The following is a 26,870-nucleotide window of genomic DNA, read 5'->3' as shown; positions in this document are numbered from 1 at the left end:
CATTCTAGAAGTAGCACACCTTTCCCCTCAAACCACCAAGTGGGATGCCTTCCATCTTTTACAAAAATGAATTCACTCTTTTCTTGAAACTCCCTTCCCCCCACCCCCACAAACAGGCTGCCTTGGGACCAAATATCATCCTGAAGTTTCTCCACATTAGTACTTCTACCAAAAGTGAAAGCCAGACTGAAGACAATGTCTTCAGTGTCATTTGAAGGGGCCAGACCCTCCCTCTTACTGCTCCTTGTTTGACAGTTTATAAAGCCTGTGCTTCTCAGCAGCTTCCTCATCCCCTCATCTTCCCAGGGTTCCCCCTTATCCAGCAAAACCCCCATATTTCCACCAATTCTTGCAGAAACCAGAAACCCCTTACCCAGAGGTCAGAGCCTTTCCATCTTCGTTCCTTTCCATCTTGACAAGGGAGGGTATCAGTGCCTGGAAGTCATGAGCAGCTGCAAGTGAATGAAGGCAGGTACTCCCCTGGGAGCAGGGATAATTAGAGACAACATTAAGGAAAGGACATCACCTAAGACACACATGAGTGACTTAACACTTGCTGTATACCAAGGGCCACCCCAGGTGTAGAAACTATAACCCTATAGACATGAAGGCATGTGAATTGGGCAGTTACTGCCAATCTGGCATTCTTTCCTGAAAGAATGTCCTGCTACATGGGCTCTTATGAACTACTCAGTGGATTGTGAGTTTGTCCAAGTGAATAGCCTCCCTCCTGTCACCCCCCCCCCAAGAAGATCTATGTGTTTCCAGGAGTCATAAAGCAACCATGGTTTGCCACTCCATCTGGGTACACAGGTGGAAAGCATGACAGCCAGGCAGGCATGGGACAAACCAGTCTCTAAGGTCCTCACTTGACTCATTTTGGCCCTCCACCTGAGCCATGGGCTCTCCTTCCTGTCTGTTCAACAGCAGCAAGAGGAGGCAGGCTTAGCTTTCAGTGTAAGCCCCTGAAGGCCTGGTTTCCTCACAGGAAAAAAAAAACCCTTTTAAATCCCATCTCCTTTCCCTGGAAAAGGAGAGGAAACATTCCAACTAACTAGTACCTTATACAAGGTGACAGTCATTTTAAATGGTTCTTTGGAATTAACTCCTTCCTGCTCAGTCTCCTCTTTATGCTATAACTACTTTCCAGTGTGTTGGGGTGTCTGGGCCATGTAGGGCAGCAAAGCAAAGGCTTCCTGGAGAGCAACGTGTAAGGGAATGACAGTGTCAAGGGCCAAGTACACTCACTGAGCTGTTATTTTCCATTTACGCCTCACACCCCCCAAGGTTCATTCTCTGTCCTTCTTTGCCATGTTCTGTGCCAAAGCTGACCTCAATGGACTGTAGCAACAGGCTTCCTTACCAGCTGGTAAGAGAGTGAGATATATAGATCTTATGCCCCCATCTCCCTCCCAGCTGTGTTGTATTTAAGCAGAGCCCACATTGTGCTACCTAAAGCCATAGCTCTTACCAGGCAGCCCCCCTCTTGCACGTATAGCTCTTGTTGGGTTCCAATAACACAATTTCTTCCCCTTGCCCTTTCAGGCTTACAGGTGATAACAACTCCCCACTGTTCATGGTATCTGTATGTCTCACCAGCACTGGCAGTTTCCTTTAATCCTACACATACCACCATAAATGGTCCCTGCATTAAGCTCATCTCAGCTAAGTATACCTTACTGAGTGTGAGATCTGTTTCCTGCCAAGACCTTGGCTTAAAGACTTAATACCCCTTCCACAAATTCCATCCCACAGAATTCCAGGAGGTTCCCTATCCTGAGAAGAGAGATCACGTGATCTGTTTTTTCTAAAGAGAGTGGTTTGCCTCTTCTCAAATACTTGACATATTCTCCATTTCTTGCAGTTTCCTAAATTAAAGTTGCGTTATTTTGTCTACATAATAAAAATAAGGCTTGAGCTGGTTCCATTTTTGTTTTACCTGTTCTTATTCGTCTTCTTAGTCATCTTTCTTATAATTGCAATCCCAACTAAACTGTTTTCCTTCCAATGAGGTATGTTCAACTTGCCTTACCTTAAACACTTAATTCAGTTCCATGAGGAAGATAATTCCTGACACGAATTCAATCATCAGTTCCTTACTATGTTATTCCTCTAATATTCCGCATCTTGGTAATAAGAACCACTCATCTCCCAGAGTGGTCATCCCCAAACTTTCACTCACCCTCACCTACACATATCCATTAGACTAAGTGCTGTGGCACTTAACCTAATTCCTAAATAGCTTCTTTCAAATTCATCTATCTGCTCAAGCCTCACAGTTACTACCTTAGCCAGGACTGGACACTTGGGTTACTGAAATATCTCTAGTTTCTCCTTATTCTCTTTCATTCTCCTTACTGTTGTCAAACTCATCTTTGAAAAAACACAAATATGTTCATGTCACTTCCTTTTCAGTGGTGCTTCTTTAGGATAAAATCCAAACTCTTTATCCTGGTGTAGAAAGCCTCATGGATTCTGGGTAGTATCTCCCTTTTCAGCTTCATTTTTTGCCACCTCCCTTTTTACAACTTTATTCATTGCTTTCATGATGATGCCATATTCTTTCATGTCTTCATGCCCCTGCTCCTTTTTCTAGTACACTCTTGCCTTTGTTGACTAATTGCACCTACTCAGCTCTCAGACTTATCTTAGGAACCATCCTTTCTATGAAGTTTTCTCGTGAATCCCTTCACCCCAAGTTGGTTTAGTAGCTTTTCTGTGTGATCCTTTAGCCCCCTTTTCTTCACTTACTAGCACTTAACACACTGGCAATTATTTATCTACATGTCTGTCAATGCCCACCACTCTCTCTTTTAAGGTAACAAAGTGTTTCTTCTTCCATTTATCCACAGCAGTTAGCACAGAATGTGGCATATAGTAGGATACTCAAGAGATGTATGAATGAGTGACTAGACAAATGAATGAGCTCATGAATGAAGTATATGCTTGAATTCACTTACCTACATAAGTTCAATATCAGGAAACTGACCCTTCTTGAAATGGCATGTAACTACATCAAAAGCTAATGATGTATTGTATGGTGACTAACATATAATAATAATTTAAAAAAAGAAATGGCATGTAACTAATGAGGCCAGTTTTTGCCATTTCTCCTCTTCCAGGTAGGACTGTACCCAAACCACTCTGGAGTGAGTAAGAATAGAAACAGATGAGCTGGCCTTTTGAGTCACAGGCTCTCCCTAATCCCTGAAGCTATAGTTATGGAACAATAGAGCTGGACCGAATTAATTGGGGAGGGGGAGACAAATTCTGTCCCTGGGAGACACCAAGTTCTTCTACACCATCCATCACACTTGAACATAGATGGGATGGAGGCCAGCCCTAAAAATACATCAGCCCTAGGTGACACCAAAGCTGTGTTCTTTCATGTCTAATTCACCCCAGATGGAGGGGAAAGTATTTGATGAGCCGTCTTTGAAACAGGCAGAGAGACTTATATCATGCTAGGAATGACTATAGCAGCAAAAGGTCACTGTGAATTTCCTAGTCAATAAAAATGAACTGTAATAGAAATTTTAATAAGGAGCCAGCAGAAACATCCTTGTCATCATCGTTGTGAATTCATATTTATTGAATGTATAACAAACGCCCGTCTCTGCTCAGAACATCAGATGAACACCATTTCTGTATCTATAAGGAACTAGGGAATATTTGCTACTATTTTGATGCCACTCACCCAGCCAGAACACAAAATGAACTCTTATGAATATTCTAAAGCATAATGAGGAAGGGGTCTTAGACTATATGCAGTCACCCTTGATTAGTATTTTTCCCATTGGGAGTCACCCTCCCCACAAGCTTCTGCACAACTGGAAAGGAAGAAAAGCAGGAGAAAATAGGAAGAGTCAAGGTATAGTCCTAAGAAAGTCACAAAAATTTGAGCAGTGGCACTCCATAGATGTTTGGAAATGGCAATAAATACTAGGGGGAGGGCCATATGCATGGAGTGGTAGGAACCAGCCCTGTTCATCTCCTGGTCTTCCCTGCACATGTGTTCTTACACAACCTTTAAGTGATAGACAGGAACTGTAGGACTCCGAAGATCTGCTTGGTTGTGAAGTTACTTTTCAGGTGAGATCTTCTTATTTTGCACAAAGGAACACTTTGGGACTTCAGGGCTAGTGGGTACTCACCAGCTAGGTAAACATGTGAGAGAATCATTGTTCTTGATGAATTTTGTAAATAGCCACTGACCCACTGGCTTAAGGGAAAGGGAAAATGAATGATTGGTGACTTAAAAAGCATGCAAACATGAGGCTACACTAATAGCAGGTGGGTAGCAAGTGGCCTAGTCTTAGTTCCTCCTTTCAAGGCCCTTTTCCCTTCTCTTTCCCACCCTTTCCAATCTTCTGCCAGAACTCAAGGTTTGAGGCAGTGGTCAAGCTCCATGGCGTAAGAATTGGTGTTCCTCATGATGCTTTCCGCCAGCATGATAGGCTTGGGGTTTCTTCCAGCAAAGCAAGAGAGCCAGGTGCAGATCAACATGGCTGCAGCTGCTCCACCTCCAGCACAGTAATAGGCCCAGCCAAGCCGACAGGTACCTGTAGATATAGGGACAGAGACATGAGTCTTGGGTTGTCTTCTCATATATTCTCCTTGGAGTGTTAGGGTTAATGTGAGAATACGAAACAATGAGTGCAACTGGGCTTCCTGTTTCCTCCTTTCCTCTTTTGCTGATGGCTGGTATTTGCTTTAGCAAGAAGTTATAGAATTTTATTCTGTTACAGTAGGAACCTGGGGGTGGTGTGGGTGGTAGCAGTGGTGGTGCCATTAATGAAACTGATGACAAGAACAACTTGATCAAGTGTCAAGAACTATGCTAAACTCCTTAGACATACATCTCATTGATGATTACAGTAACTATATGAGATATGCACTCTTATTAGCCCCATTTTATGTAAGATGAGGTAACTGAGGCACAGGTTAAGTTAATTGTGAAAAATCACACAGCTAGACAGCAATAGAGTCAGGATAGAAACCCTGGCTAATCTTAACTCTAAAGCTCTACCTTTCTTCACCACACAGATGTACTGCAGTGCATGGACTATTTCCAAAGAACCGTATTTTGCATCATCAGGAGATTTGACAGGCACAAAACAAATAAAAATCCCTTGCCTCTTGCTACATGCCTTTATCTTAACCTACCCTTTCAGTATCCAGGGAAGAAATATGCATTGGAATCAAGGCTAAGCTTGTAAGGCAGTAGTTCAAATTTTAAGGGTAATAGGAAAGGTCACCTGCTCAAAAACATCCACTCCACCACCTGCCTTTCTATCAGAGGTAGATTCTGTCCTTTGTAGTATTTATGTTTTCTCGGAGAATTTTCCCTCAGAAAATGTCAATGCCCAAAGAAAGGAGAGCTATTAATTTATAAGGGAGCAGAGTAACAACTAATTGTTCAAATCAAGTGCCTAAGCAAACAAGACCCCAGAAATTGGAGTAGATGCCAGTGATAGAAAATTGTAGAGGGGCCCCAAGAAAAGAGGTAGGCAGTGACCTTCACCTACCTCACAGTCTTGCAGAAAGCTAGTCCTGACTATAGTCAGTCAGTTGGAGATCCCAAGACTGGTCCTCTTGACAATTTACTTTTTAATAACCAGCTGTTTCAGTTCACATGGTGCTCGGTGAACCTTAATTTTCCTTCTTTTAATTGACTATTTGGCATGTCATATAAAGAGTATAAGATGGCCCCAGGTTAGGCTGCTTTGCTCCTCCATTCAGGCCAACCTAATTTATCCCAAATTTCTCACCTCAGAAATAGTGTTTCTACCACCACCAAATTATTATTCATATTGTCTCTCCTGCCAGAAACAGCTTCTTTCCTCTTATTCACCAACTCATATCTTCCTCAGAACACTATCCAGGACTTCCAGGGAGCTTTTCCAGATTAACCCTAGTGGGCTCAAGTCACCTCAACCAAGTAGCCCTCCAGGAGTTTGTTTATACATCCCTTACATGGGTGTACCTGTTGGACAAAATGTTGGGAGGAAAATTTGCATATCAAATATTTTTCATCTGCCCTGTACCCCCTTCCAGACTGTTGGCTCAACAGTGCAGATGTATTTGTTTCTTTCTTGATAATACTTCCCATGGTCTATAAACAGTGGATGCTCACTATGCATGTTTTAGCCTAACAATACTCCAAATACGGGTACACTTGTATTTTTAATCCTCAACATACAAATCTATGTCTTTGATTTTTATTAAAGTTACAAAACCAGCAGTAGTATTATTCTATTTGTTTCTGGAATGTGCTACAATCCTTCCCACCATAAGGCCTATGCATATTCTGTTGCCTAAAATGCTTACTGCATACACACATGTACACAAATACTTCCTACTACTCTCTTTGCCTAGTCAATGTTCAGTCATTCTTCAAAGCTCAGCCCAATCATTAATTCCTTAGCAAAGCCTTCCCTGACCTCCTTAAGTCAAATTCCTTCCTCAAAGGCCCTTATTAGTACTGTGCATATTTCCTTCTGTACTTGAATGAATGAGTGAATCCCTTATCGCCTGCCATGACAAATGTCAAACTTTAGTTCTTCAGCAGAGATAGTACTTTACCAATAGATGGATGCAGTCATATAACTCCTTGCAATCCCATGGCCCCACACAAAATTATACTGAGAGCCAGACTACTGTAGATATGGAAACAATGCAATCCTTAGAGTGAATTTGAACAAGAACCCTTTTAGAGAAAATAATTCAATTATCTACAAAGTGGCCTCAACATGAATAATAATGGTGGGACTCTGAAGAGTAAACTGAAAAATACCATATTGAAGCAAGCAGCCAATAAATCTCTATCCTCCTCCCACCTTGTCACACCTCCTCTTAGACATACACACATACTTCCTCACTCACTAAAAGTAGGAGGCTTTATATAATGCTGTGGTTTTCACAAGGTGAAAACTCTAGAGATGGGCAAACCTTCAACTTTTGCCATCCTTAGGAGGAAGACTGAAGATTTTATTGTACCCAGTTCACAGACAGGAATGTGAGGCTTAGTTGATAGCCCTAGGAACTCTCTCAGAATCAGAGAGGTAGAGGCAGGGATCCAGACCAAGTCTCTTTACTCTCAATCTGGTACTCTGTCCTCTCTACTGGTTTCCTCATCCTCCCAAAAGGCATTTTTTCCCCCTTACAGGACACTTGACCTATAAACCCAAAAGAGGGGGCTCCTAAGTTAATTTGTAATAAATTCACCTGAGCTTCTCCCATAGCCCCTCTAACCAAAATCTGTGCTCACATGGTAGAGTAGACAGAACCACAGTCAGGCAACTTCCTCCTCTCTGGCATGCTCCCAATCTAGTCCAGGGAAAGCATCAGAAGTCTCATTCTGTTTCTTCAGTTGCTTGTCAGGTCATCCCCCCATTAGAGTAGCAGGGATATTTTTATTAGATACATGAACCCTGGGACCAGGGAAAGACTTGTTTCTGTAAATGAAGGGAATAAATGCATAGCATGCCATTACCCCAAAGCTCTAGGCAGGAAGAAAGCTGACGGAGTGGGCAGCTCCAGAGTGAAGAACTGGCTAGAAGGACTTCAATAAACCTTATTGAAGTCATGTCAGAACCAGGTATCACAGGGCTAGGAGCCAGCACCAAAGTGCTCCCATGGCCACACCAATGCAATCAGAGTTTTCGCTCTCAGAGACTCTTATTAGACCACTGAACAGCACCTAAGCTCCCAGCTACTGCCACACAGGGAGCCAAGGAGTAATAGAGGAAAAATATCTTCTATCCAACCCTTTCCCCACAACCCTACCTGTTATTTGCTTAAGGGAATAGAGAGGTTATATCAGTGACACTGCAAAAGGGGAGAAAAAAACAAACCTTTCAAGAACTACATCTTCAAGTTGAGAGCTGCTGTCAGTATTCACCTACTCCACAGAAAGCTTGGACACTGGTCCGATGGCCTACAGACAAATTTGTGTTTTCTATGGAAGGGTGCAATAGGGAGAAGTAATAATGAGATACCACCCTTTACCTCCAATCACCTTTTAGTGAAGTCCCATGGACCATCACCAATCTGTAAATTCTACTCCCTAAAGCACTGTTGATTCTTCTATTCATCTAATAAATATTTATTAAGTACCTACCATGTGCCACACATTTTGAATACACCATCCCATTTGATTCTTACAACAGCCATGATTATTTTCATTAACAGCTGAGAAAACAGAGTCTCAGAAAGATAAGTTACTCTGTCAACTTAGAAGTGTCAGAATTCATATGTGAGTGCCAAGACTGAAAGTCCATGGTCATCTATTTCAACCATACCAGGAGAGTGGAGCCAAGGATACAAGTTACTATGGTCAAAGACTTATGGGAAACTATGTCTTCAACCAATCACTTCAGCTTTCTGGGTCTCTGTTTCCTTTTCTTTAAGTGAAGGGAATTTTGCTGGACAGATTTTTTTTAAAGATTTTATTTATTTACTTGAGAGAGAGCAAGAAAGGGAGAGTGAGAGAGAGACAGAACACAGAGGGAGAGGGAGAAGCAGACTCCACATTGAGCAGGGAGCCCAACACAGGGCTAGATCCCAGGACCCTGAGATCACGACCTGAGCCAAAGGCAGATGCTTAACTGACTGAGCCAACCAGGTGCCCCGTCACTAGACAGATTTTTAAAAGCCCCTTCCAACTCAAAATTTCCATTCTACTATGAACATGATAAATGCTTTAAGAGACATATGATGGAAATACTACAAGAACATCTAGGAAAAGAATTATTTGTATCTGGGAGAATTCATGCTCAGGTAGTGTTTTATAGAGAAAATAGCATTTCAATTTTACTTAGCAGTGGGAAGTGGACATTCTAGGCAGTCGGAGTGGTTGGTGTGAGCAAAGTTATGTAAGTGAGAAAGCTGACCACAGGTTTCAGAAAAAGTACTCCATTCAGAGTTGCTTCAGAAAAGGAGCTGTAGTTGGCAAATAATAAATTGAACATAGACCAGGAGGACCCATGAAATCTGGCATCTTTCCCACAAGCAATGGGGAACAATAGAAATTTTCTGACCAGAGGATGACATGATAGAACAAGGTTTCTCAGCCTTGGCACTGTAGATACTTTGGGCCAAAAAAATCTTTGTTGTATGGTGGGGAGGCGAGGAGGAGTGGGAGGGCTGTCTTGTGCATTGTAGCACCCTGGCCTCTACCTACTACATGTCTGCACCTTATCTCTCCCCGCTGAGTTGTGGTAACTGAAAATACAAAAAGACATTGTCAAGTATCCCTGGGAGTGGGGGTGGAGTGGATTGCTTCCCATTAAGAATGGCTGAGTTAGAGGTATAGTTTGGGAAGATTAACCTAAAATCTCTGTATAAAAGGGACTAGAGGCAGTTGTATACTGTAGGAAGAGACCAGTTAACCAGAGGACAGGGACACTGGTACACACCCAACAATACATAAAATAGCCTCCCACAACAAAAAATGATCTGGCCAAAAATGTTAGTATTTTTGAGGTTAAGCAACCGTCATCTAGGCAAACACCAGATATTTACACTTTGAATTACCTCCAAAATGAATCTTGATAGCTGAACAATTATGCCAACAGAATGGAATCTTTTTCCTTAAGAACAGCTGTGCATGGTTTCCTATTGACCTGGGAAGCTGACTGGAACTGGGGCATGGTCAGCTTTGAGCCTTCTAGTATGCTAGCCCAGGGATGCTGGGGAAGGTCAAGGAGAGAGATCTCACAAGGTATTCAGGAGGAAGCACCGATTCCCTGCAAGTCAGGAGACAGGAGTCTTTGAAGAAATGTTTTAACTCCACAGGACTTCAGCTCTCTCATCCTTAAAATTGAAGAAAGTAGTTAAGAACCTGTCTAGAGACAGAGCAATAAAGACCAGATGAGTTCTTGAGGTTCCTTTCAAAAATAACCAGGTTCACTGCTGCCTCACCTTTCAGACTGACTGCACCAGTTCTGAGCCTCCATGCTAGAATTGTTCTCGTGTCCTCAGAAAACAGTGCAGTGAGCTGACATCACAGCTGGGGATTATGTCTACATACATGCATAGGTATCTGTGAAGAGAAAGATTGGGTAGTAGGATAGAGGGAGAAAAGAGGTCCTAACTGCAAATTAGCTTTACGCAAAAGTTTCTAGAGGAGCCCTAAGAGAAGCCTGTTCCTTTTTGTGCTCTTCTGTATAATTTCTAACACTCTATCTGTGAGTCATTCTGTTCCAGTGTTGAATTTGCTGTGACAAGATCCCTCATAAAAGTTATTAAATCATCACTCAGCAGTGGGCATGACATTTAAATCAAGACACGTTGCTTTTATTCCAAGTTGCAAATCAAATTGGTTTGGAGTTTGACTCTATTTTCTTTGATTCAGCATTAAGTTACATTATTACATCTCTGCTGTTTAGAGAACAAATTGTCACTGGCTGCTACTTAAACTGATCCCCCTCCATAGAGCCCCAGTCCTATGTCCTTAGGGACATGGTGTCTGGCCAACTATAAATGGATCATTATGAACTACTGGGAGGAGTAAGCCACAGGCTGATGCTTTTGGTAGGGTCTAGTATTGGTGGGGGCATCAGGATTGGGAATCAGAGTAGGAAAGAGTCTAACAGAGAGGGTCTCTTTGCAGAGGGCATGCTCAGAATGCCACCTTAGAAGCCAACAACGCTAGAGAACTAATCTAAAGAAAGGAGTCCTGCTTGGATAAAGAGGGAAAAGGCATAAAGAGAGTAAACAAACTTTGGAAGACAGTTTGATAATTTCTTATAAGACTAAAGATACTTATACCATTATGATCCAGCAATCATGCTTTTTAGTATTTCCGCAAAGGAGCTGAAAACTTACATCCACACAAAAACCTGCACAACGATGTTTATAGCAACTTTATTCATAATTGCCAAAACTTGGAATCAACCAAGATATCCTTCAATAGGTGAATGGATAAATTAACTATGGTACAACCAGACAATGGAATTATTAAACACTAAAAAGCAATTTTATTCATAATTGCCAAAACTTGGAATCAACCAAGATATCCTTCAATAGGTGAATGGATAAATTAACTATGGTACAACCAGACAATGGAATTATTAAACACTAAAAAGAAGTGAGCTATCAAGCCACGAAAAACATGGAGGAAACTTAAATATATATTACTAAGTGAAAAGCCAATCTGAAAAGGCTACATATTATAGGATTCCAACTGTATGACATCTGAAAAAGGAAAAAAACTATGGAGATGGTAAAAGGATCAATGGTTGCCATGAGTTGGTAGATTTGGGGAGGGATGAATAAGCAGGGCATGGAGGGTTGATAGAGCAGTGAAAATACTCTGCATAATAGTCTAATGGTGGATACATGTCAATATATATTTGTGCAAATGTATAGAAGGTACCACACCAAGAGTGAACCATAATGTAAACTATGAACTTTAGGTGACTATGGTATGTCAATATAGGTTCATCAATTGCAACAAGTGTACCATACTCTGGTGGAGGATGTTGATAATGGGAGAGGCTATGCAAGTGTGGGGGCAGGGGGCATATGGGAAATCTCTGCACCTTCCCCTCAATTTTGCTATGAATCTTAAATTGCTTTGTTAAAGTCTTCATTTAAAAAGAGTGAGTTAAGTCTGTCTTTTAGGTTTCTCAAGTCTTCCCTTTTAGAAAATCATCTGATGAAAATCTAAGCCCCTCAAAGTTTGGAGGAAGAGACAAGGGAGCAAGGACATAGCAAGTACATAATGACCACTAACACTTCCAACACTGACTAGCGTTAGATGAAATGGAACTTTCAGATATATGAAGTTTTGATTTGACACAAATTTTTGCAAAAGTCTAGTTCTGAGAGCTACTACTCCAGGAAAAGTTCTGCTTGTGACCCAGGATCAGAGGTAAGGAGCCCTGGATTTGTGGTAAGAAAGAGGCTGATGGAGGGGTTAAGAACTGTGAAGTAGCTTGGAGCTGTGGGGTAGAGCAAGAAGGGATAAAGCTGTTTAACAATGTAAACAGCTCTAGAGTGTGGACTGGGGACTTTATTCCTATACAAAGATGACATCCAAATTCTAGGAACTCATGGAGTCAGGATTTTGGGAGGTGGTTCAGGTAGAATGCGAAGAGAGCAATATCGACTTCTGTTTTATCATCTAATATACTCCAATAACCAGAGAACTTGAGAGACATTGCTCTAGCCTTATAGGCAAAATAAAGGAAAAAGTGACCCCAAGGATAGAGGAGGACCTGCAATGGGAACCAGCATATTGCCCTCAACCTCACCTTCCAGAGGAGACAGAACAGATATGCGGAGATGTCTGTCTAGGAGCCACCTGGAGGGCCTTCACAGCCTTCATCATATCAAAGCAGTCTGCCTGCACTGGCCCTGAGAGCAATCACCTCAGCTACAGAGAGATGCCTAAGATTCCTTTGGAATTCTATGGAGGGAAAGGGGGAAGAACTAGAGAGAGATCAAAGAAAAGAAAGAGTCTAAAGGATAGTCAATGGGGTAGGTGGAAGAGGAAGAAAAGAAAGGCAGGGGGAGTTTGTTTAAAAAACATTAGTGTAAGATTAGAACACTAGAGAACCTGGTACATAGGGAATGAGTGGACAGGCTGAGCTCTGCAACAGACCACTTCCTAATAAAGGTGGTGTTTTTCCAGAGCAGACCCAGCTCAGGAAAATTAGCTACTCCTCCGATCAGTGTAGCACCATCTGAGCTTATGAAACCAGGGCTGCAACCCACCTCCCAAACTGCTGTTTGGTGTGTGTGGTGGTGGGGGCGGGGAAGGATAGGGTTGCTATTTGCTTATTCAACATATTTTTGCCATGGGGACTTGCATTTTGTGTTAAACAGGCAGCAAGGGTTTGGAAGAAGCTGGTGGTCCCATCTGTTCAGAGAGATACTGCTAACTATAGGGTCTCCATAGGTAGCAGCATAAAAATATTTTCAATGCAGCTAAGCTAAATGAGGAGAGAACTTTCTCTGCTAGGTTCAGCACAGATGAATAATTATAAAAAATAAAGCAAAGCCAATGAATTCAAGGGAATTGCCAAACACCCTATCCATCCCTCACCCCACTATAGCTCCCAGTAAAAAGATAGCCAACACTCTGAGGACACCTTTCTTCTCACTCTCCAGGCAGGGCATGAGTTTCAACAGAAACCCAGACTGGAGGCCCAGAACCTATTGAATATTCCAGAAGTCTGTTAGGCTCCCTTGCCAGAGTTTGAAAAGGCAAAACAAAAAGTCCTTTGAAAACTTCAATAATTCAGGTAAACATGTTTTTTTAGTAGCCACTATTTCTAGTGTTAGAAAGTCAGGGTAGCACTTAGTGAAAAGTCAAATCTTCATGGTGACAGAGATGCCTTGGTATGGTTGATTTTTTTTCTTACACTTCTGCTGAAAAAACTGAGTCCTTCCATTGAAATCTTCAACGGCACTGTTAAACATTTGCTTCTGACCCATCCTTGTATGTTGCCAACCAGTCTTTCCTATTTATGTTATTTCCTGCATAACTATCCTGAGTTTTAGCTACTCTGATCATCTTTTTCTTCAATGGGGGATAAAGAGGAGGAATTAAGTCTCAGGTCAACTTAAATTGTGCTTCTGGGTCTTTCTCAGGATTGGCCCCCACCTACCCCTGAATAAACTTTCATGTCCCTCCGTATTGTTCTTTCCATAGTCCATCAAACTACACTTGAAGCAGCATTTCAGAAGAGCTTTGGAAATTGTTATAGACTGAATGTTTGCATCCCCCAAAACTCATATGTTAAATCCTAACACCCAATGTGATGGTATTTGGAGGTTGAGACTTTGGGAGGTGATTAGGTGATGAGGACGGAGACTTAATAAATGGGATTAGTGCCCTTATAAAAGAGGCCCCAGTGAGGTCCCTCACCCCTTTTTGCCATGTGAGGACACAGCAAGAAGCTTGCCACATATGAATCAGGAAGAAAGAATTCACCAGACACTAAATCTGCTGGCACCCTGATCTTGGACTTCTTAGCCTCCAGAATTGTGAGAAAAATATTTCTGTTGTTTATAAGCCATCCAGTCTTTGGCATCTCTCACAGCAGTCCAAATGGACTAAAATAGGTACTCTTCCCAAAGTACTAGTCAAAAACCAAGTACTGGACCTGCTTGACTCAACATGAGCTCTATAAGATACTTGGCCTCTAAGAAATTGGCCCCTCTCCTCTAGCATCTGCTCAGTAGATTTCTGATTGCATCCACTTGAACTTTTTCAGCTAATAAAGTCACTGCGGTAAGCTCTTTAAATATGTTGTTCTTGCATAGGTAAGATCAACAAACTAGATTGAGTGAAAGGGAGCCAGAGACAGAAGTGGAACAAGTAAACAGACTGTTAGTGTGATAAGTGCTATGACATAGAGCGATACAATGATATAGATGAGGGGCATCAAGTGCAGTTCAAAGAGGGGCAGGGAGTTTTCAAGAAAAAAGTAGGGAGTTACCTAGCTGAGGAAGGGGAGCAGGGTGTTCCTAACTATGGGAAGAACACATGCAAGGTTGCAAAGGTTTGGAAGAACATGGTATTTCAGGGTGGCTGGGCAGGAGGAGGAGCTTGAGTGTTGATGGAAGTGATGGCCAAGGTCCCTATAGGCCATGCTTAAGGAGTCTTTATCCTGCAGGCAATGGGGAATTATTGTTAAAGAATGGGAATGACATCAGATTTGCATTTTCGAAATATCACTGTAGCCACAGAATGTGAGAGAGATCAAAAGAGTGGTGTGTAGTATCTTCACAAATATGGAGAGAGTCACGGATTGTTTTCTATAATACAGATGCAAATTGATACTAAGAGAAAGAAGATAAGTTCTAGAGTTCTCACGTGCCTTAGCAGTATTTATTCCTTCTAATGATTGATATCATTATGGGTTGGGATTGATATTATTATGGTTGTATTTGATATATATATATATATATATATATATATATATATATATATGTATATAGAGAGACATATATAAAATGTCTCATCAAAGCTTATTGAAGACTATGTTCTTGAATTCTTAAAATTATGTACGGTGTCTCATTCAGGATCTCATATGCTTACTGAGTGACTGTTATATACTTTTCTTTCTGACTGGACTAAGTGACTTTACTGGGGAAAGCCAGGATTACAATGGATTTCAGAGCTGGCAAAGGTGGGCACAACATTGACAAAGTACCAGTTGTACTGCATCTACCACTTGGCTCGTCCTTTCTTCTTCCGTTTCTCCTGTTTGGCCACCTTGGGAGTCTGCCCTCTTACTTTCCCAGCACAGGCCAGGGAACCAGAGACTTTACTTCCAAGCATGCAGCCGGCTACCTTCGGGGTGATCACTGACCCAGGGTAGCCTCATCCTCAAGGGGGTGTGCCTGCCAGGATCCAGACTTGATCTTCTGGAGCGATGTCCTCTAGCAAGACTGAACGGCAGTCACTGCAGCCTCTACCACAAAGATGGAGTCCAGAAAGAGGAAGGAGCAATGGCGCACACGGCCTTACCACCTGCAGCATGCCACATCACTGCTCTACTGTTACATACTTTTGACAGAATCTTCAAATACTTACGAATGTAGAATGCCAGACCGGGAAAGCTGACAAAGCTCAGGACTCAGGAGCACATGCACCCTCATTCCAGCCATTGACTTAGCCCCATACCTGCAAGGCCAGGTTTGAACATCAGCTATTTCTATCCATGCTCCATTGGCCAATAGGTACAGACCCTACATCTCTCCTTGGGCCCGGTATATCTGGGTAACAACCAATGCCACAAATAATACCACCCAATATGTGTATAGCACTTTACAATTTACCAGGCACTTTTTCTATTCATTATTTCATTTAATCCTCTTGTATTTGTTTTATTCATTCGTCAGGTCCCAGCTAGAGGCAGATATGTCATTATAGAGAAAGCCATTGAGCAAACAGATAAGTATTTGATCAAGTTTGCCACATAGCCAGAGAGTAGAGATTGGGCCAAGCCCATGTGTTCTCAGGAAGTCATGTGGTGCACGAACAAGGTCCTGGATGAGGATGACAGAGAATGGTGTTTGCTACCATGAACTGCCATTTACGAACTGAACCTGTGGCCAAGTCATTTAACATTTCTGAGTTTCAGCTCTCCCATGGGCACAATGGAGGTGACACCACAGAGCAGCTGTGAAGGTCAAATGATATGATAACATATAAAGCATTCAGCACAGCACCTAGAGTGATCCATACTTCTGGGCCCCTTCTCCAAACAGCTAAACACTTTTCAACTAGTCCACTTGTTGACACAAATGTCTGGAGAAAGCTTTAACATACATATTTCTAGGCCCTGCTCCAAATCTATAGAATTATATCTCTGGGGAGAGGGCCCAGATGATTGCAATGCACAGTGCAGTGGGGAGCCACCTGTATAATACCATATCATTAGCTCAAACTGGTCCAACTTTTAGAGGAAAAGTCAAACTTGAATTAAGAACCTACGGTTGGGGGGCGCCTGGGTGGCACAGCGGTTAAGCGTCTGCCTTCGGCTCAGGGCATGATCCCGGCGTTATGGGATCGAGCCCCACATCAGGCTCCTCTGCTATGAGCCTGCTTCTTCCTCTCCCACTCCCCCTGCTTGTGTTCCCTCTCTCACTGGCTGTCTCTGTCTCTGTCGAATAAATAAATAAAAATCTTTAAAAAAAAAAAAAAGAACCTACGGTTGGGGGGGAGCACCTCGGTGGCTCAGTCGGTTCAGTGCCCAGCTGTTGGTTTCAGCTCAGGTCTCATCTCAGGGTCCTGAGATCCAACCCACATCACGGAGTCTGCTTAGGACTCTCTGTCCCTCTGCCCCTGCCTTCTATGCGCTCTCTCTTTCTCTTTCTCTCAAATAAAATAAATCTTAAAAAAAAAGAACATACAGTGTGCTTGATGCAATGCTACAGGCTTTCTCTTGAAAGATACATTTGTATGCAATTTCTCCCAATTCACCTGGGAGGGACTTGGTAAAGATGGTTTGAAAAAGTCATGCAACACAGCAGACGGACATATATGTCCACCCCTAATATGTAACTCTAACTTTGCCAGAGAACTGCCCCGAGGACATAAAAGAACTGTTTCCGGTTTTCCCTCTGGTTCCTGCTTTTGAAATCTATTTCAGTTATTAAGTAACCTGGGTCAGTCTAACCTGTAAGAATAACAATAAAAATAATGGCAGTTCTTGTTGACATTTATCGAGTTCAGGCCCTGTACTAAGTTTTAGGTACGTCACTTCATTCCATCCTCACAAGGTCCCGTGAAATGGGCACTACAGTACTAACATCCCTATTTAAAAAACTGGTTTCTGTTTTTAAACAAAAGGCTTAGAATACTGAATCATTCCTGAGTAGCCAGGGAAAGACACTCACTAAAAGTGAGGGGATCAAAGAAGACTGTTATTGAGGTTTATAGAAGGAAATTTTAGTGGAGGAAACGGAAGCAAGGAGAAGAAACATGAATCAGATTCTTTGACCTGAGGACCAGAGGGGGGGACTGAGAAAGCAGCCCAGAACAGAATGCATTCACCTGACTTTACCGCCACCTCGTGGTGGTCTGATGGACCGACACCGAGTTCACAATTCTGCATTCACTGTTTCAGTCAGGGAGCCTGCGAGACTCTCTACAAGGCGCTAAGTGGGGAAGTAAGGCCAAGTGAAACAGAGACCCTGCCCTTTGAGGTCTTTTCCTAAGTCCTCTGGAGTCACCAGACTTGAAGTTACCTTAGGGTTCAACTATTCCAGGAGTAAATACCCTTTTATCATGCAGGCTATTTTCAGGAAAGGCAGAAATGTTTTCGTAAAGCACATTTACGTGCACTTTGTCATTTCATGGGTAAAACAATCCCTAAAGGTAGATAAAATCATCCTCACTGTAGTTGGCAGGAGCTAGGTTTAAAGAACTGAAATGTATATGAGAAATCTAAAAAAGCCAAAGTGGTCCAAAACAGAATAAAATGGTGATTACCAGGGGCTGGTGGGGGGTCGGGAGATAGGACAGATGTTGTTTAAAGGTACAAGCTTGCAACAAGTAGTCAATAAGCCCTAGGGGTCTAATGCATGGTATAGTGAGTATAGACAATAACACTGTATTATAATCGTCAAACTTGGTAAGAGACTAGAACTTAATTATTCCAACCACTACAAAGAAATAATGATGTAATATGATAGAGGTGCTACTTGTCACTACAATGGCAATCGTATTACAATATAGAAATGTATCATTTTAACATGTTGGACACCTTCAATTTACACAATGTTAGAGGTCAAATATATCTCAGTAAAAAGCACAAAAATATAAGGAGCTGAAATGACTTGGCTAAGGTCACACAGTAAGATGGCAACAGTGCCACCTTGCAATTTGTTCATTCCACTCAGCGCAACATTCAGAGAGCGCCAAGCGTGTGCCAGGCACCAGGGATATGCTGTTGAATTATGCTGGTCCCTGACTCACTGTTTCCCTCCTGCCTGTTCCAGCTTAGCCCAGCTTCTCTGGATGGAAACCTTTTTTTGTGAGCCAGGAGGGCAACTGAAAAGCTTTAAGCAACACCTGAGCCATGAGTTTTCCAGAAGGACAGCCTCCCCAGGGCATTCTAGCTCTTGCTGCCCAGTGAGTGGGTTGCTTTCCCCAATCCTCTGGGTCAATCCCTGGCCCTCACTCCCATGGGTGAGTGATATAAAAGGCTCCTCTCCTCTAGGACGGCTGCCTTAAGTAGACTGGTTTATCCTTCTGAGTTTTTTAAAAAAATTTATATATTTACTTGAGAGAGAGTGAGTGAGAGAGATTGCACATGAGCAGGACAGGGAGGTGCAGAGGAAGAGGGAAAAGCAGACTCCCCGCGGAGCAGGGAGCCGATGACGCTGGGCTCGACCCCGGGACTCTGGGATCATGACCTGAGCCGAAGGCAGACACTTAACCAACTGAGCCACACAGGCGCCCTAACCTTCTGGTTTTTTAAGACCACAATAGATAAATATGAAATTTGATCAAAGGCTTCACCACAAAGGTAGGTCACAGCAGGGATCTAGGTGGGTGTCTGCGGCCTTCGGTTGCTCATCAGTCTATTTCAACACTCTGTCTACAAAAACAGGGAAACCAAGGCTCAGGGTAGGGAAGTGACATGCTGAAGCAAATTTCGGAAAATTAAAACACAGCTGTCCTGATCCCCAGGCCAGAACTGTTTCTACCACACTCTGCTGCCCCTCTGTGGACATGAGAATGTATGAAGCCGCCTCATTGTGCCCTCCTGAGCACAAGAAAACAGACCCTCTACAACGAAGGAAACTGATAGGGAGGAAAGGTAACAGGAAATGCCTGGAAACTAAACCCATAAAGTCCAAACCCCGAGTCACCGTAAAAGGCTTTGAACTGGCAAGAATGAGAGGAAATGATGAGAGAGCAAAGGAAATGGGCCTCTGAGAGAGGAAACACAGAGAGCACACACAAGGCCTTTGGGTAGCCTCTGTTGCAGGCCTTTGTCAAGAGGAGTGGGTCTCTCCCTCCCTCCCAGAAGCCAAGCCTGGGGCATCCTCTGTAAGGAGGCTCTTGAGAACTGGGCCGACTACCTACTAACACAAGTTACATTTAGTGCAGCCTATTGTGCTAAATGCTTTGTACGCATGTATTACTTGACTTAATCTTCTCAATAACCTTATGGGGAAAACTATTTTTATCAATCCCCACAGTGAGGTTAAATAGCATGCCCCAAAATGCACAGCCAGTAAGTGGCAGGGCTCAGATTTGAAAGCAGGGCTTTCTACTATTGACCTGTGTTTTTAAGCCATCTTGTGTTAAATAATGTCTTGTTGCTGTAGTGTGTCCTTTTTCTGAAAACTACTGAAAAGTACTGGGAACATTTCCATTTCAACAATTGGTATGATGATGATGATGATGATGATACTGGCCAACAACTGTTGACTGGTAACTGTATACCAAACACTGTACTAGGTGTTTTGCATGTGTGATCTCATTTAACCCTTACGATGACCCCAGGAGGTAGCAATAAGCTCCCACATGCTGAGAAACTGGCCCAAGGTCACAGAGCTAAGGATGCAGCTGTGCTAAAGCCCGCTCTTACCACTAGGCAACCTGCCCTTGGGTTTCTTCCCTGCCTCCCACTGATGCTGATGCCAATTAGAGGCTTGATGAAGGACAACTAGGAGGTGGAGTGAAATGCATTAATTTAATGTTGGGCTGAGGATTCATTTGTGTGGGATCAAGTTGTTGAAATTTCTATTTGATGGCCAGATTTAATTAACAACCATCAAAACACCTTTCTCAGCTTTAATCTTTCATTTATTTAATCAAATTAATGTGTGGGAAAGTTTAACAGGGCTGTTGCTAAGAGCCTTTGTCTGACTTTCCCCTTCTTACCGAATGAATGATTCATTCAACAAACAGGTATGGGACTGCCATTGAGGGGCACCTACAATATGCCTGAGAGTCAGGAAGCTAGTCCCAAATCCCTTGTTGCGGGCCTTGAAAGCCCTGCTTTCAAAGGCCCCTACCCCTACTGGGTCTCACTAACTGTAAATAAGCCACTGATTAACCTGCAAGGTCCCTCGCATTGTAGGTCTCAGTGTAAGCTCCTGATTAGTGTTTGGGGTTTTTTACTGCTTTAAATATTTGATTGTTAATTTCTTATTTATTTTTCATTGAGATATAATTGACATATAACATTATATTCATTTCAGGTATACAACATAATGATTCAATATTTGCATGTATTGTGAAAGAATCATCACAATAAGTCTAGTTAACACCCATCACCATACATAGTTATAATATTTTTCTTATGATAACTTTTAAAATCTACTCTTAGCAACTTTCAAATACACAATACAGTATTATTAACTATAGTCACCATGCTGTACATTATATCCCCAAGACTTACTAATTTTATAATTGGAAATTTGAACCTTTTGAGCCCCTTCACCCATTTCACCCACCCCCACCCCCACCTCTGGCAATAAACAATCAGTACTCTGTATCCGTGACTTTGGTTGGTTGGTTGGTTGGTTGGTTGGTTTGGTTGGCTTTATAGATCATACAGTATTTGTCTTTATCTGACTATTTCACAGAGCAGAATGCCCTCAAGGTCCATCCATGTTGTTGCAAATATCAAGATTTCCTTCTGTTTTTTATTCTTGAATAATATTCCATTGTATACATATTCCACATTTTCTTTATCCATTCATCCATTAATGGATACATAGTTTACTTCCATATCTTGGTTACTGTAAATAATGCTTCAATGTATCTTTCTGAGATAGTGTTTTCATTGCCTTCAGATAAATAGCAAGAAATGAAATTCCTGGATCATGTGGTAGTGCTAGTTTTTCATTTTTTGAGGGACTTCCACACTGTTTTCCACAGTGACTGTACCAATTTACACTCCCACCAACAATGCACAAGAGTTGCCTTTTTTCCACATCCTCACCAACACTTGTTATTTTTTGTCTTTGTGATAGTAGCCATTCTAACAAGTGTGAGGTGATATCTCATTGTGATTTTGATTTGCATTTCCCTGGTGATTAGGTTGAAAAGGTTGAAAACCTTTTCATGTACCTGTTGGCCATCTGTCTGTCTTCTTTGAAAAAATGCCTATTTAGATCCTCTGCCCATTTTTTAAATTGGATTGTTGGGGGGGGTTGCTATTGAGCTGTGTATGTTCTCTATACACTTTGGAGATTAACCCTTTATCAGATATATGACTTGCATTTATATTTTCCCATTTGGTAGGTTGCCTTTGCATTTTGTTGATGGTTTCCTTTGCTGTGCAGAAGCTTTTTAGTTTTACATAGAGCCACTTGTTTATTTTTGCTTGTGTTGCCTTTGCTTTTTGTGTCAAATCCAAAAAGTGATTGACAAGACCTATGTTTCAAAGGAGCTTACTTTCGTACTTCCCACATTTTCTTCTAGGAATTTTTTAGTTTCAGGTCTTATGTTTAAGTCTTTAATCCATTTTGAGCAAATTTTTATGTATGGTGTAAGATAGTGGTCTAGCTTCATTCCTTTGTATATGATTGTTCAGTTTTCCCAACACCACTTATTGAAGAGAATTTCCTTTTCCCATTGAATATTCTCAGTTCCTTTGTCATAAATTAATTGACATATTTGTGTGGGTTTATTTCTGAGCTCTCTAGTCTGTTCCATTAATCTATGTGTCTGCTTTTATGTCAATACCATACTGTTTTGACTACTATAGACTTGTATTATAGTTCGAAATCAGGAAACATGATACCTCCAGCTTTGTTCTTCTTTCTCAAGACTGTTTTGGCTATTTGGGGGGGTGTCTCTTATGGTTTCATGCAAGTTAATTTCTTCTTTAAATGGCAGAAAAGAAGAAAGGGAATCAATTCCTTAAACTGCTCAACTGATGACTCTGGTGGGTGAGAGCCAGGTAAGGTATGTTTCCAGGGTGTTAGAGCAGACACTGAGGGGGATAAGGACAGCAGGGGACCTGGAAGATAGACCAGGAGACATGAGAGAAAATCCGAGAAACAGGAGACGCAGTGGGAGGAAGGTGGTCATGTAACCGACCAACAGGAATTCACTCCTTGGTGAGTCAAACTGCACTAGGTTGAGTTGTTGCACAAAGTAAATTTTATTTGCAGCAAATAAGGAGGTCACAGGGAATAGCTTCCAAAGCCATGAGTCCCCAAGCAAGGGTGGATGGTTTTCTTTTATTTAGGGTGAGGATGAATATTTAGATAGGGAAGCCTTGTCATTGTATGTAGAGGCAGGCATAAGGTCACAAATGTGCCTTAAGGAACCATGCCTATACATACATTGTATGTTATATAAATGAGGCTAAGGCTCCACCTTAGGTGGAGATCTTAGCATTATAATAAAGGTAGTCATCGGTCATTCTAGAGGTCACTCCATGGTCCTCTGTGCAGACTCCAAGTCAGGGGTTAAGTTAAAACTGGTCTGGATGATCTGGGAGGGCTGGAGGTCTTGTCAGGGTAGTCACTATCACTCAAAGGGCACTTTCACTGTCCATTTGTCTGAGTTAAGAGAGAAGCTGGAAAGAAGAGCTCAAGGAAAAATGTGGGACAAAGGTCTGTGAGTGCAAGCAGGTGGGCAGTAAAGGCAAGGTCTTGGAGTCTAGCTGGTGATAATAAAACTTTTGGGGTGCCAGAGTTTGTGGATTCCTTATACAACTGTGTTTTTGTCTGAAGAGCTATGTCTTCACCAACACCCTCTGATCTTTTATTTCCCTTTCCTGCCCCACCCACTGTCTTTCTTTTAAGAAGACAGACTAAGATAAGTAGTACTATAAGGAGTAGATAACACTAGAAGACCAGAGAGTGGAAGATTGTGTATCATCTTAGAGCATATGAAACAAAAGCTTTTATATATCTTTTGCTTATGATCAAATTTAGCAAGACAATGTAGGTGTCTTTATTAATGCAAGTCAAATCTAGAGGCACATTAGAATTTTCTACACACATCCATTCCACTTACAACCTCTTCCAGAATCCTGTCAGGTTCAGCTGCCACCTTCTGTTTTTGTACCCTGATTATACTAAAAGATGGATGGGGGACGTAGGCTGAGGGTGGAAGTGAAGGAGACAAGATGCAATACTAGGTACTTTCCACGATGTTTCAGACATTTGTTTCTGAAAACAATAGAGCTAAAGTGTATCTTGAGGAGAAATTCTCAAATGACTCAATACCTACCCTCACCAATGCAGAGGGGAAAAGTCATTGTAGTCACACACAAAACCGTGAATTAGGAGATAAGCTCCATTCACAGTTCTGCCTTTCACTTGCTGTATGACCTTACACAAATCACTTTACCTATCCCTACCTCAGGGTTTCCTCATTATAAAATGGGCATATTACCATCTGCTATCCATGCACTTTTGAAAATCAGTTAGATAATATGCATGAGAACATGTTGCAGATGTGATCCATTGATGGCAGGTAGAGCCCTTACCTTAGAATAAAGTGCTACTGATAACATAGTAGTTTTACAAGGTACTTTGAAAACAGCTATGTCCCATTAGAAGTATTTAGCTTCTCGAAATTTTCAGTGGGGCTTGTTTGGGTGATAGGCCATTGGATATGAAGGAATTCCCTAGTAGTTTTGTGAATCAAAGAGGATTTTGAAAATCACAGTGAAGCTAAAATAAATGTATTTGGAAACCAGCTGAAATGAAGTCTCCATTCAAGGGTCCTCTTCATTGTACCTTCACATTCTCAAGGCCTTTGCTTTTGTGCATCAATCTCTCTCCACTATAGGATCATTATCATCATGACTCAAGTATTTGACCAATTTAGAGAAAGCCTCTCTTAATCCTTAATACATTCTCCTCCAGCTACTGCTCAGTTTCTCTGCTTTCCCTTGTAGCAAAACTTTTTGAAAGAATTGTTTATACATGCTGCTTTCATTTTCCTCACCTCACAATTTCTCTGCTTTCCCTTGTAGCAAAACTTTTTGAACTTTTGAAAGAATTGTTTATACAGGCTGCTTTCATTTTCCTCACCTCACAATTACTCCAGTATCTATAACTGCAAAACTGCTCCTCTAGGTCACCTTTTCTGGCTGACTCCATTGGTCACTTCTCTATCCTCATCTAGCAACTTGAACCAGTATTAAACACAATTGCCTACACCCTCTTCTTCGATGTACACTCTTTCTCTTGGCTGTTGTGACCCTGCATTCTTACTTTTCTTTATATGTCTCTCTGGCTATTCTTTCTGAGTCTCCTTAGTAGGCTCTTTCTTCTCTGTAGAGGAGCACAGCAGTTAAGAACAGATTCTCAAGCCCTGCTTTCCAATATGGTAGCCCCTAGTCACACTGTGGCTATTACATTTAAATCAATAAAATTAAATAAATTAAATTAAATTAATTAACAAGATTAAATGTTTATTAAATTAAATTAAACATTCAGTCCCATCAACCTAACATTCCAATCGTTCAACAACAGCATGTGGCTAAAGGCTAACACACTGGATAGCAAGACTCAGAACATGGCAAGTCAGTTAGAACCAGGCTTCTAGAATTTGAATCCCAGCTCTGCTGATTTATCGCTGAGTGACCTTAGGCAAGTTACTTAATCTCACAGAAAAAATCCCTGCCTTCATAGAGTTTATGCTCTCTCTACAATGGGAAAATATAGCATGCCTAAAATGTAAAAGGAACATCTATAAACATTGATAGCTCTCCAAGAGATATTGGTAAGTGAAAAATGCAAGGTTCAGAGTGGTATAGTTATATAGCTAGATAGATACATAATATGATCTTGGTTGAACAAAATAAAGATATACTCATATTTTTATATTTATTAAAAATTCTGTAGAGCTACAAAAAAATTTAATGGTCCTTTTGGGGAACGGAGTCGGGGTTAGGAAAAAGACTTTGAGTTTGCATTTTAAACATTTATGTACTGTTTTATCACATACATAAATTACTTTTGATTAAAAATAATAATCTTAAATTTATATGTATATGATTTGGCATTTTTCTCGTTAGTTTGTTATACAACCATTACTGTATAACCGACTAACCCCTGGACATAGTAGCTTAAAACAACATCCATTTTATTATATCTCATGAATCTGTTGGTCACAGTTTGGTCAGGGTTCAGCTGAGAGCTATCTCCACTGCAATTGGCTTTAGCTAGAGTCATTCAGTGGTATTCAGATGGTTTGAATAGAGGACCTAGAACTGATTTACTCACATGTCTGGTGCCTTGGAAGGAATGGTTGGAAGTTTGGACTCAGCTGGGCCTCTCTCTATTTCCAAGCATTCGGGGACTTTCCATTTGGTCCCTCCAGCAGAGTAGTCAAATATTTCATATGATTGCTCAGAGATCCAAGAAACCAACATGGAAATTACAAGTTCTTTAGAGGCTAGATCTAGAATGAGCTTTATGTCACTTATGCCACACTCTATTGGTTAAAGCAGTTATAGGCCAGCCCAGATTTAGGGGATAAGTAGTAGAGATAGACCCAGGCTTTCTACTGGAAGAGCATCAGAGAATTTGTGGCCATCTTTAATCCAATACAGACATAAAGATTGCTGCCTTAATACAAGTTGTATCTTTGATAATTCAGGTTAGGACTAAAAATCATAACTGTGGATGGTTGAGGATAACTTGAATGGAAAACCAGGTAAAGAGGAGCTAAAGACACAAGTGCAACCCCTTCTACTGGAAAATGAAGGAGGCCATTCAGAGTCTCAGAGTACAATTTCTATTTTACTTACTCTCAGAATCACGTTGGCAGACTAATAATGCCTACTTCCATTGTCCTCCACATTCCCTTCATCTCTCTCAAGCAAGTCAGGGTAAGAAGCTTTTTTCCTTGGGTAGGCCTCATGTCTTTCTTGACTCTGTGAAACTTCTTATCCAAAATACAGAGTGCATAGTAGAGTATAGAGCCTACAGCAGAATCAAAGTAATGCCACCGATTGATAGTCTACCCTCCAGCACATTCTGCTTTCCTATATATTAAAGGCCACCATCCACTTTAAGTCAAATGCTGTGCTAGGTACTTTAATATATTTTTTATTATTTCATTGTAACAACAGTGGGATGGGTATTTTTTTAATGGAAAAGATGTATTATTATGATTATTAAATTTTGTTCTTCAAAATACACAAGCAAGAGAGTAGAAAAACTCACTACTGGGTGAAGTGTGAAAATTCTCATTTGGAGAAGATTTTTTGGGACAGGTATTATTATTAGCCCCCATTTTACAGAGAAGGAAGGTGAGACACAAATGTTAAGTGACTTTACCTCCACAACAAATACATAGGTGACAGAGCCTGGATAGCAACTGAGATCTTTGACTCCAAAGCCTATGATCTTTCATTCTACTATGTTGCCTCTCAAGGGAAAAGAAACAAAAGTCTGTATACTGGATACCA

General features: G+C 41.4%; 1 protein-coding gene across 2 annotated transcripts in view; it reads right to left on the bottom strand.

The window, feature by feature from the left end:
- Positions 1 to 3,578: 3,578 nt before the first annotated feature.
- LHFPL1 (LHFPL tetraspan subfamily member 1) overlaps positions 3,579 to 26,870 on the bottom strand; it is a 46,269-nt gene continuing 22,977 nt past the window's right edge. For both annotated transcript variants that reach the window (XM_045776540.2, XM_087859686.1), the window contains one exon: positions 3,579 to 4,562. In XM_045776540.2, coding sequence (XP_045632496.1) covers positions 4,381 to 4,562 — 182 coding nt within the window. In that variant the 3' untranslated portion in view covers positions 3,579 to 4,380. The remainder of the gene's footprint in view (positions 4,563 to 26,870) is intronic.

The sequence above is a fragment of the Ursus americanus genome, chromosome X (assembly GCF_024610735.1).
Source record: "Ursus americanus isolate L20-20 chromosome X, mUrsAme1.1.p, whole genome shotgun sequence".
Lineage (NCBI taxonomy): Eukaryota > Metazoa > Chordata > Mammalia > Carnivora > Ursidae > Ursus > Ursus americanus.
Note: the sequence above shows the minus strand (reverse complement) of the source record. Positions and strands in the feature narration are given on the sequence as shown.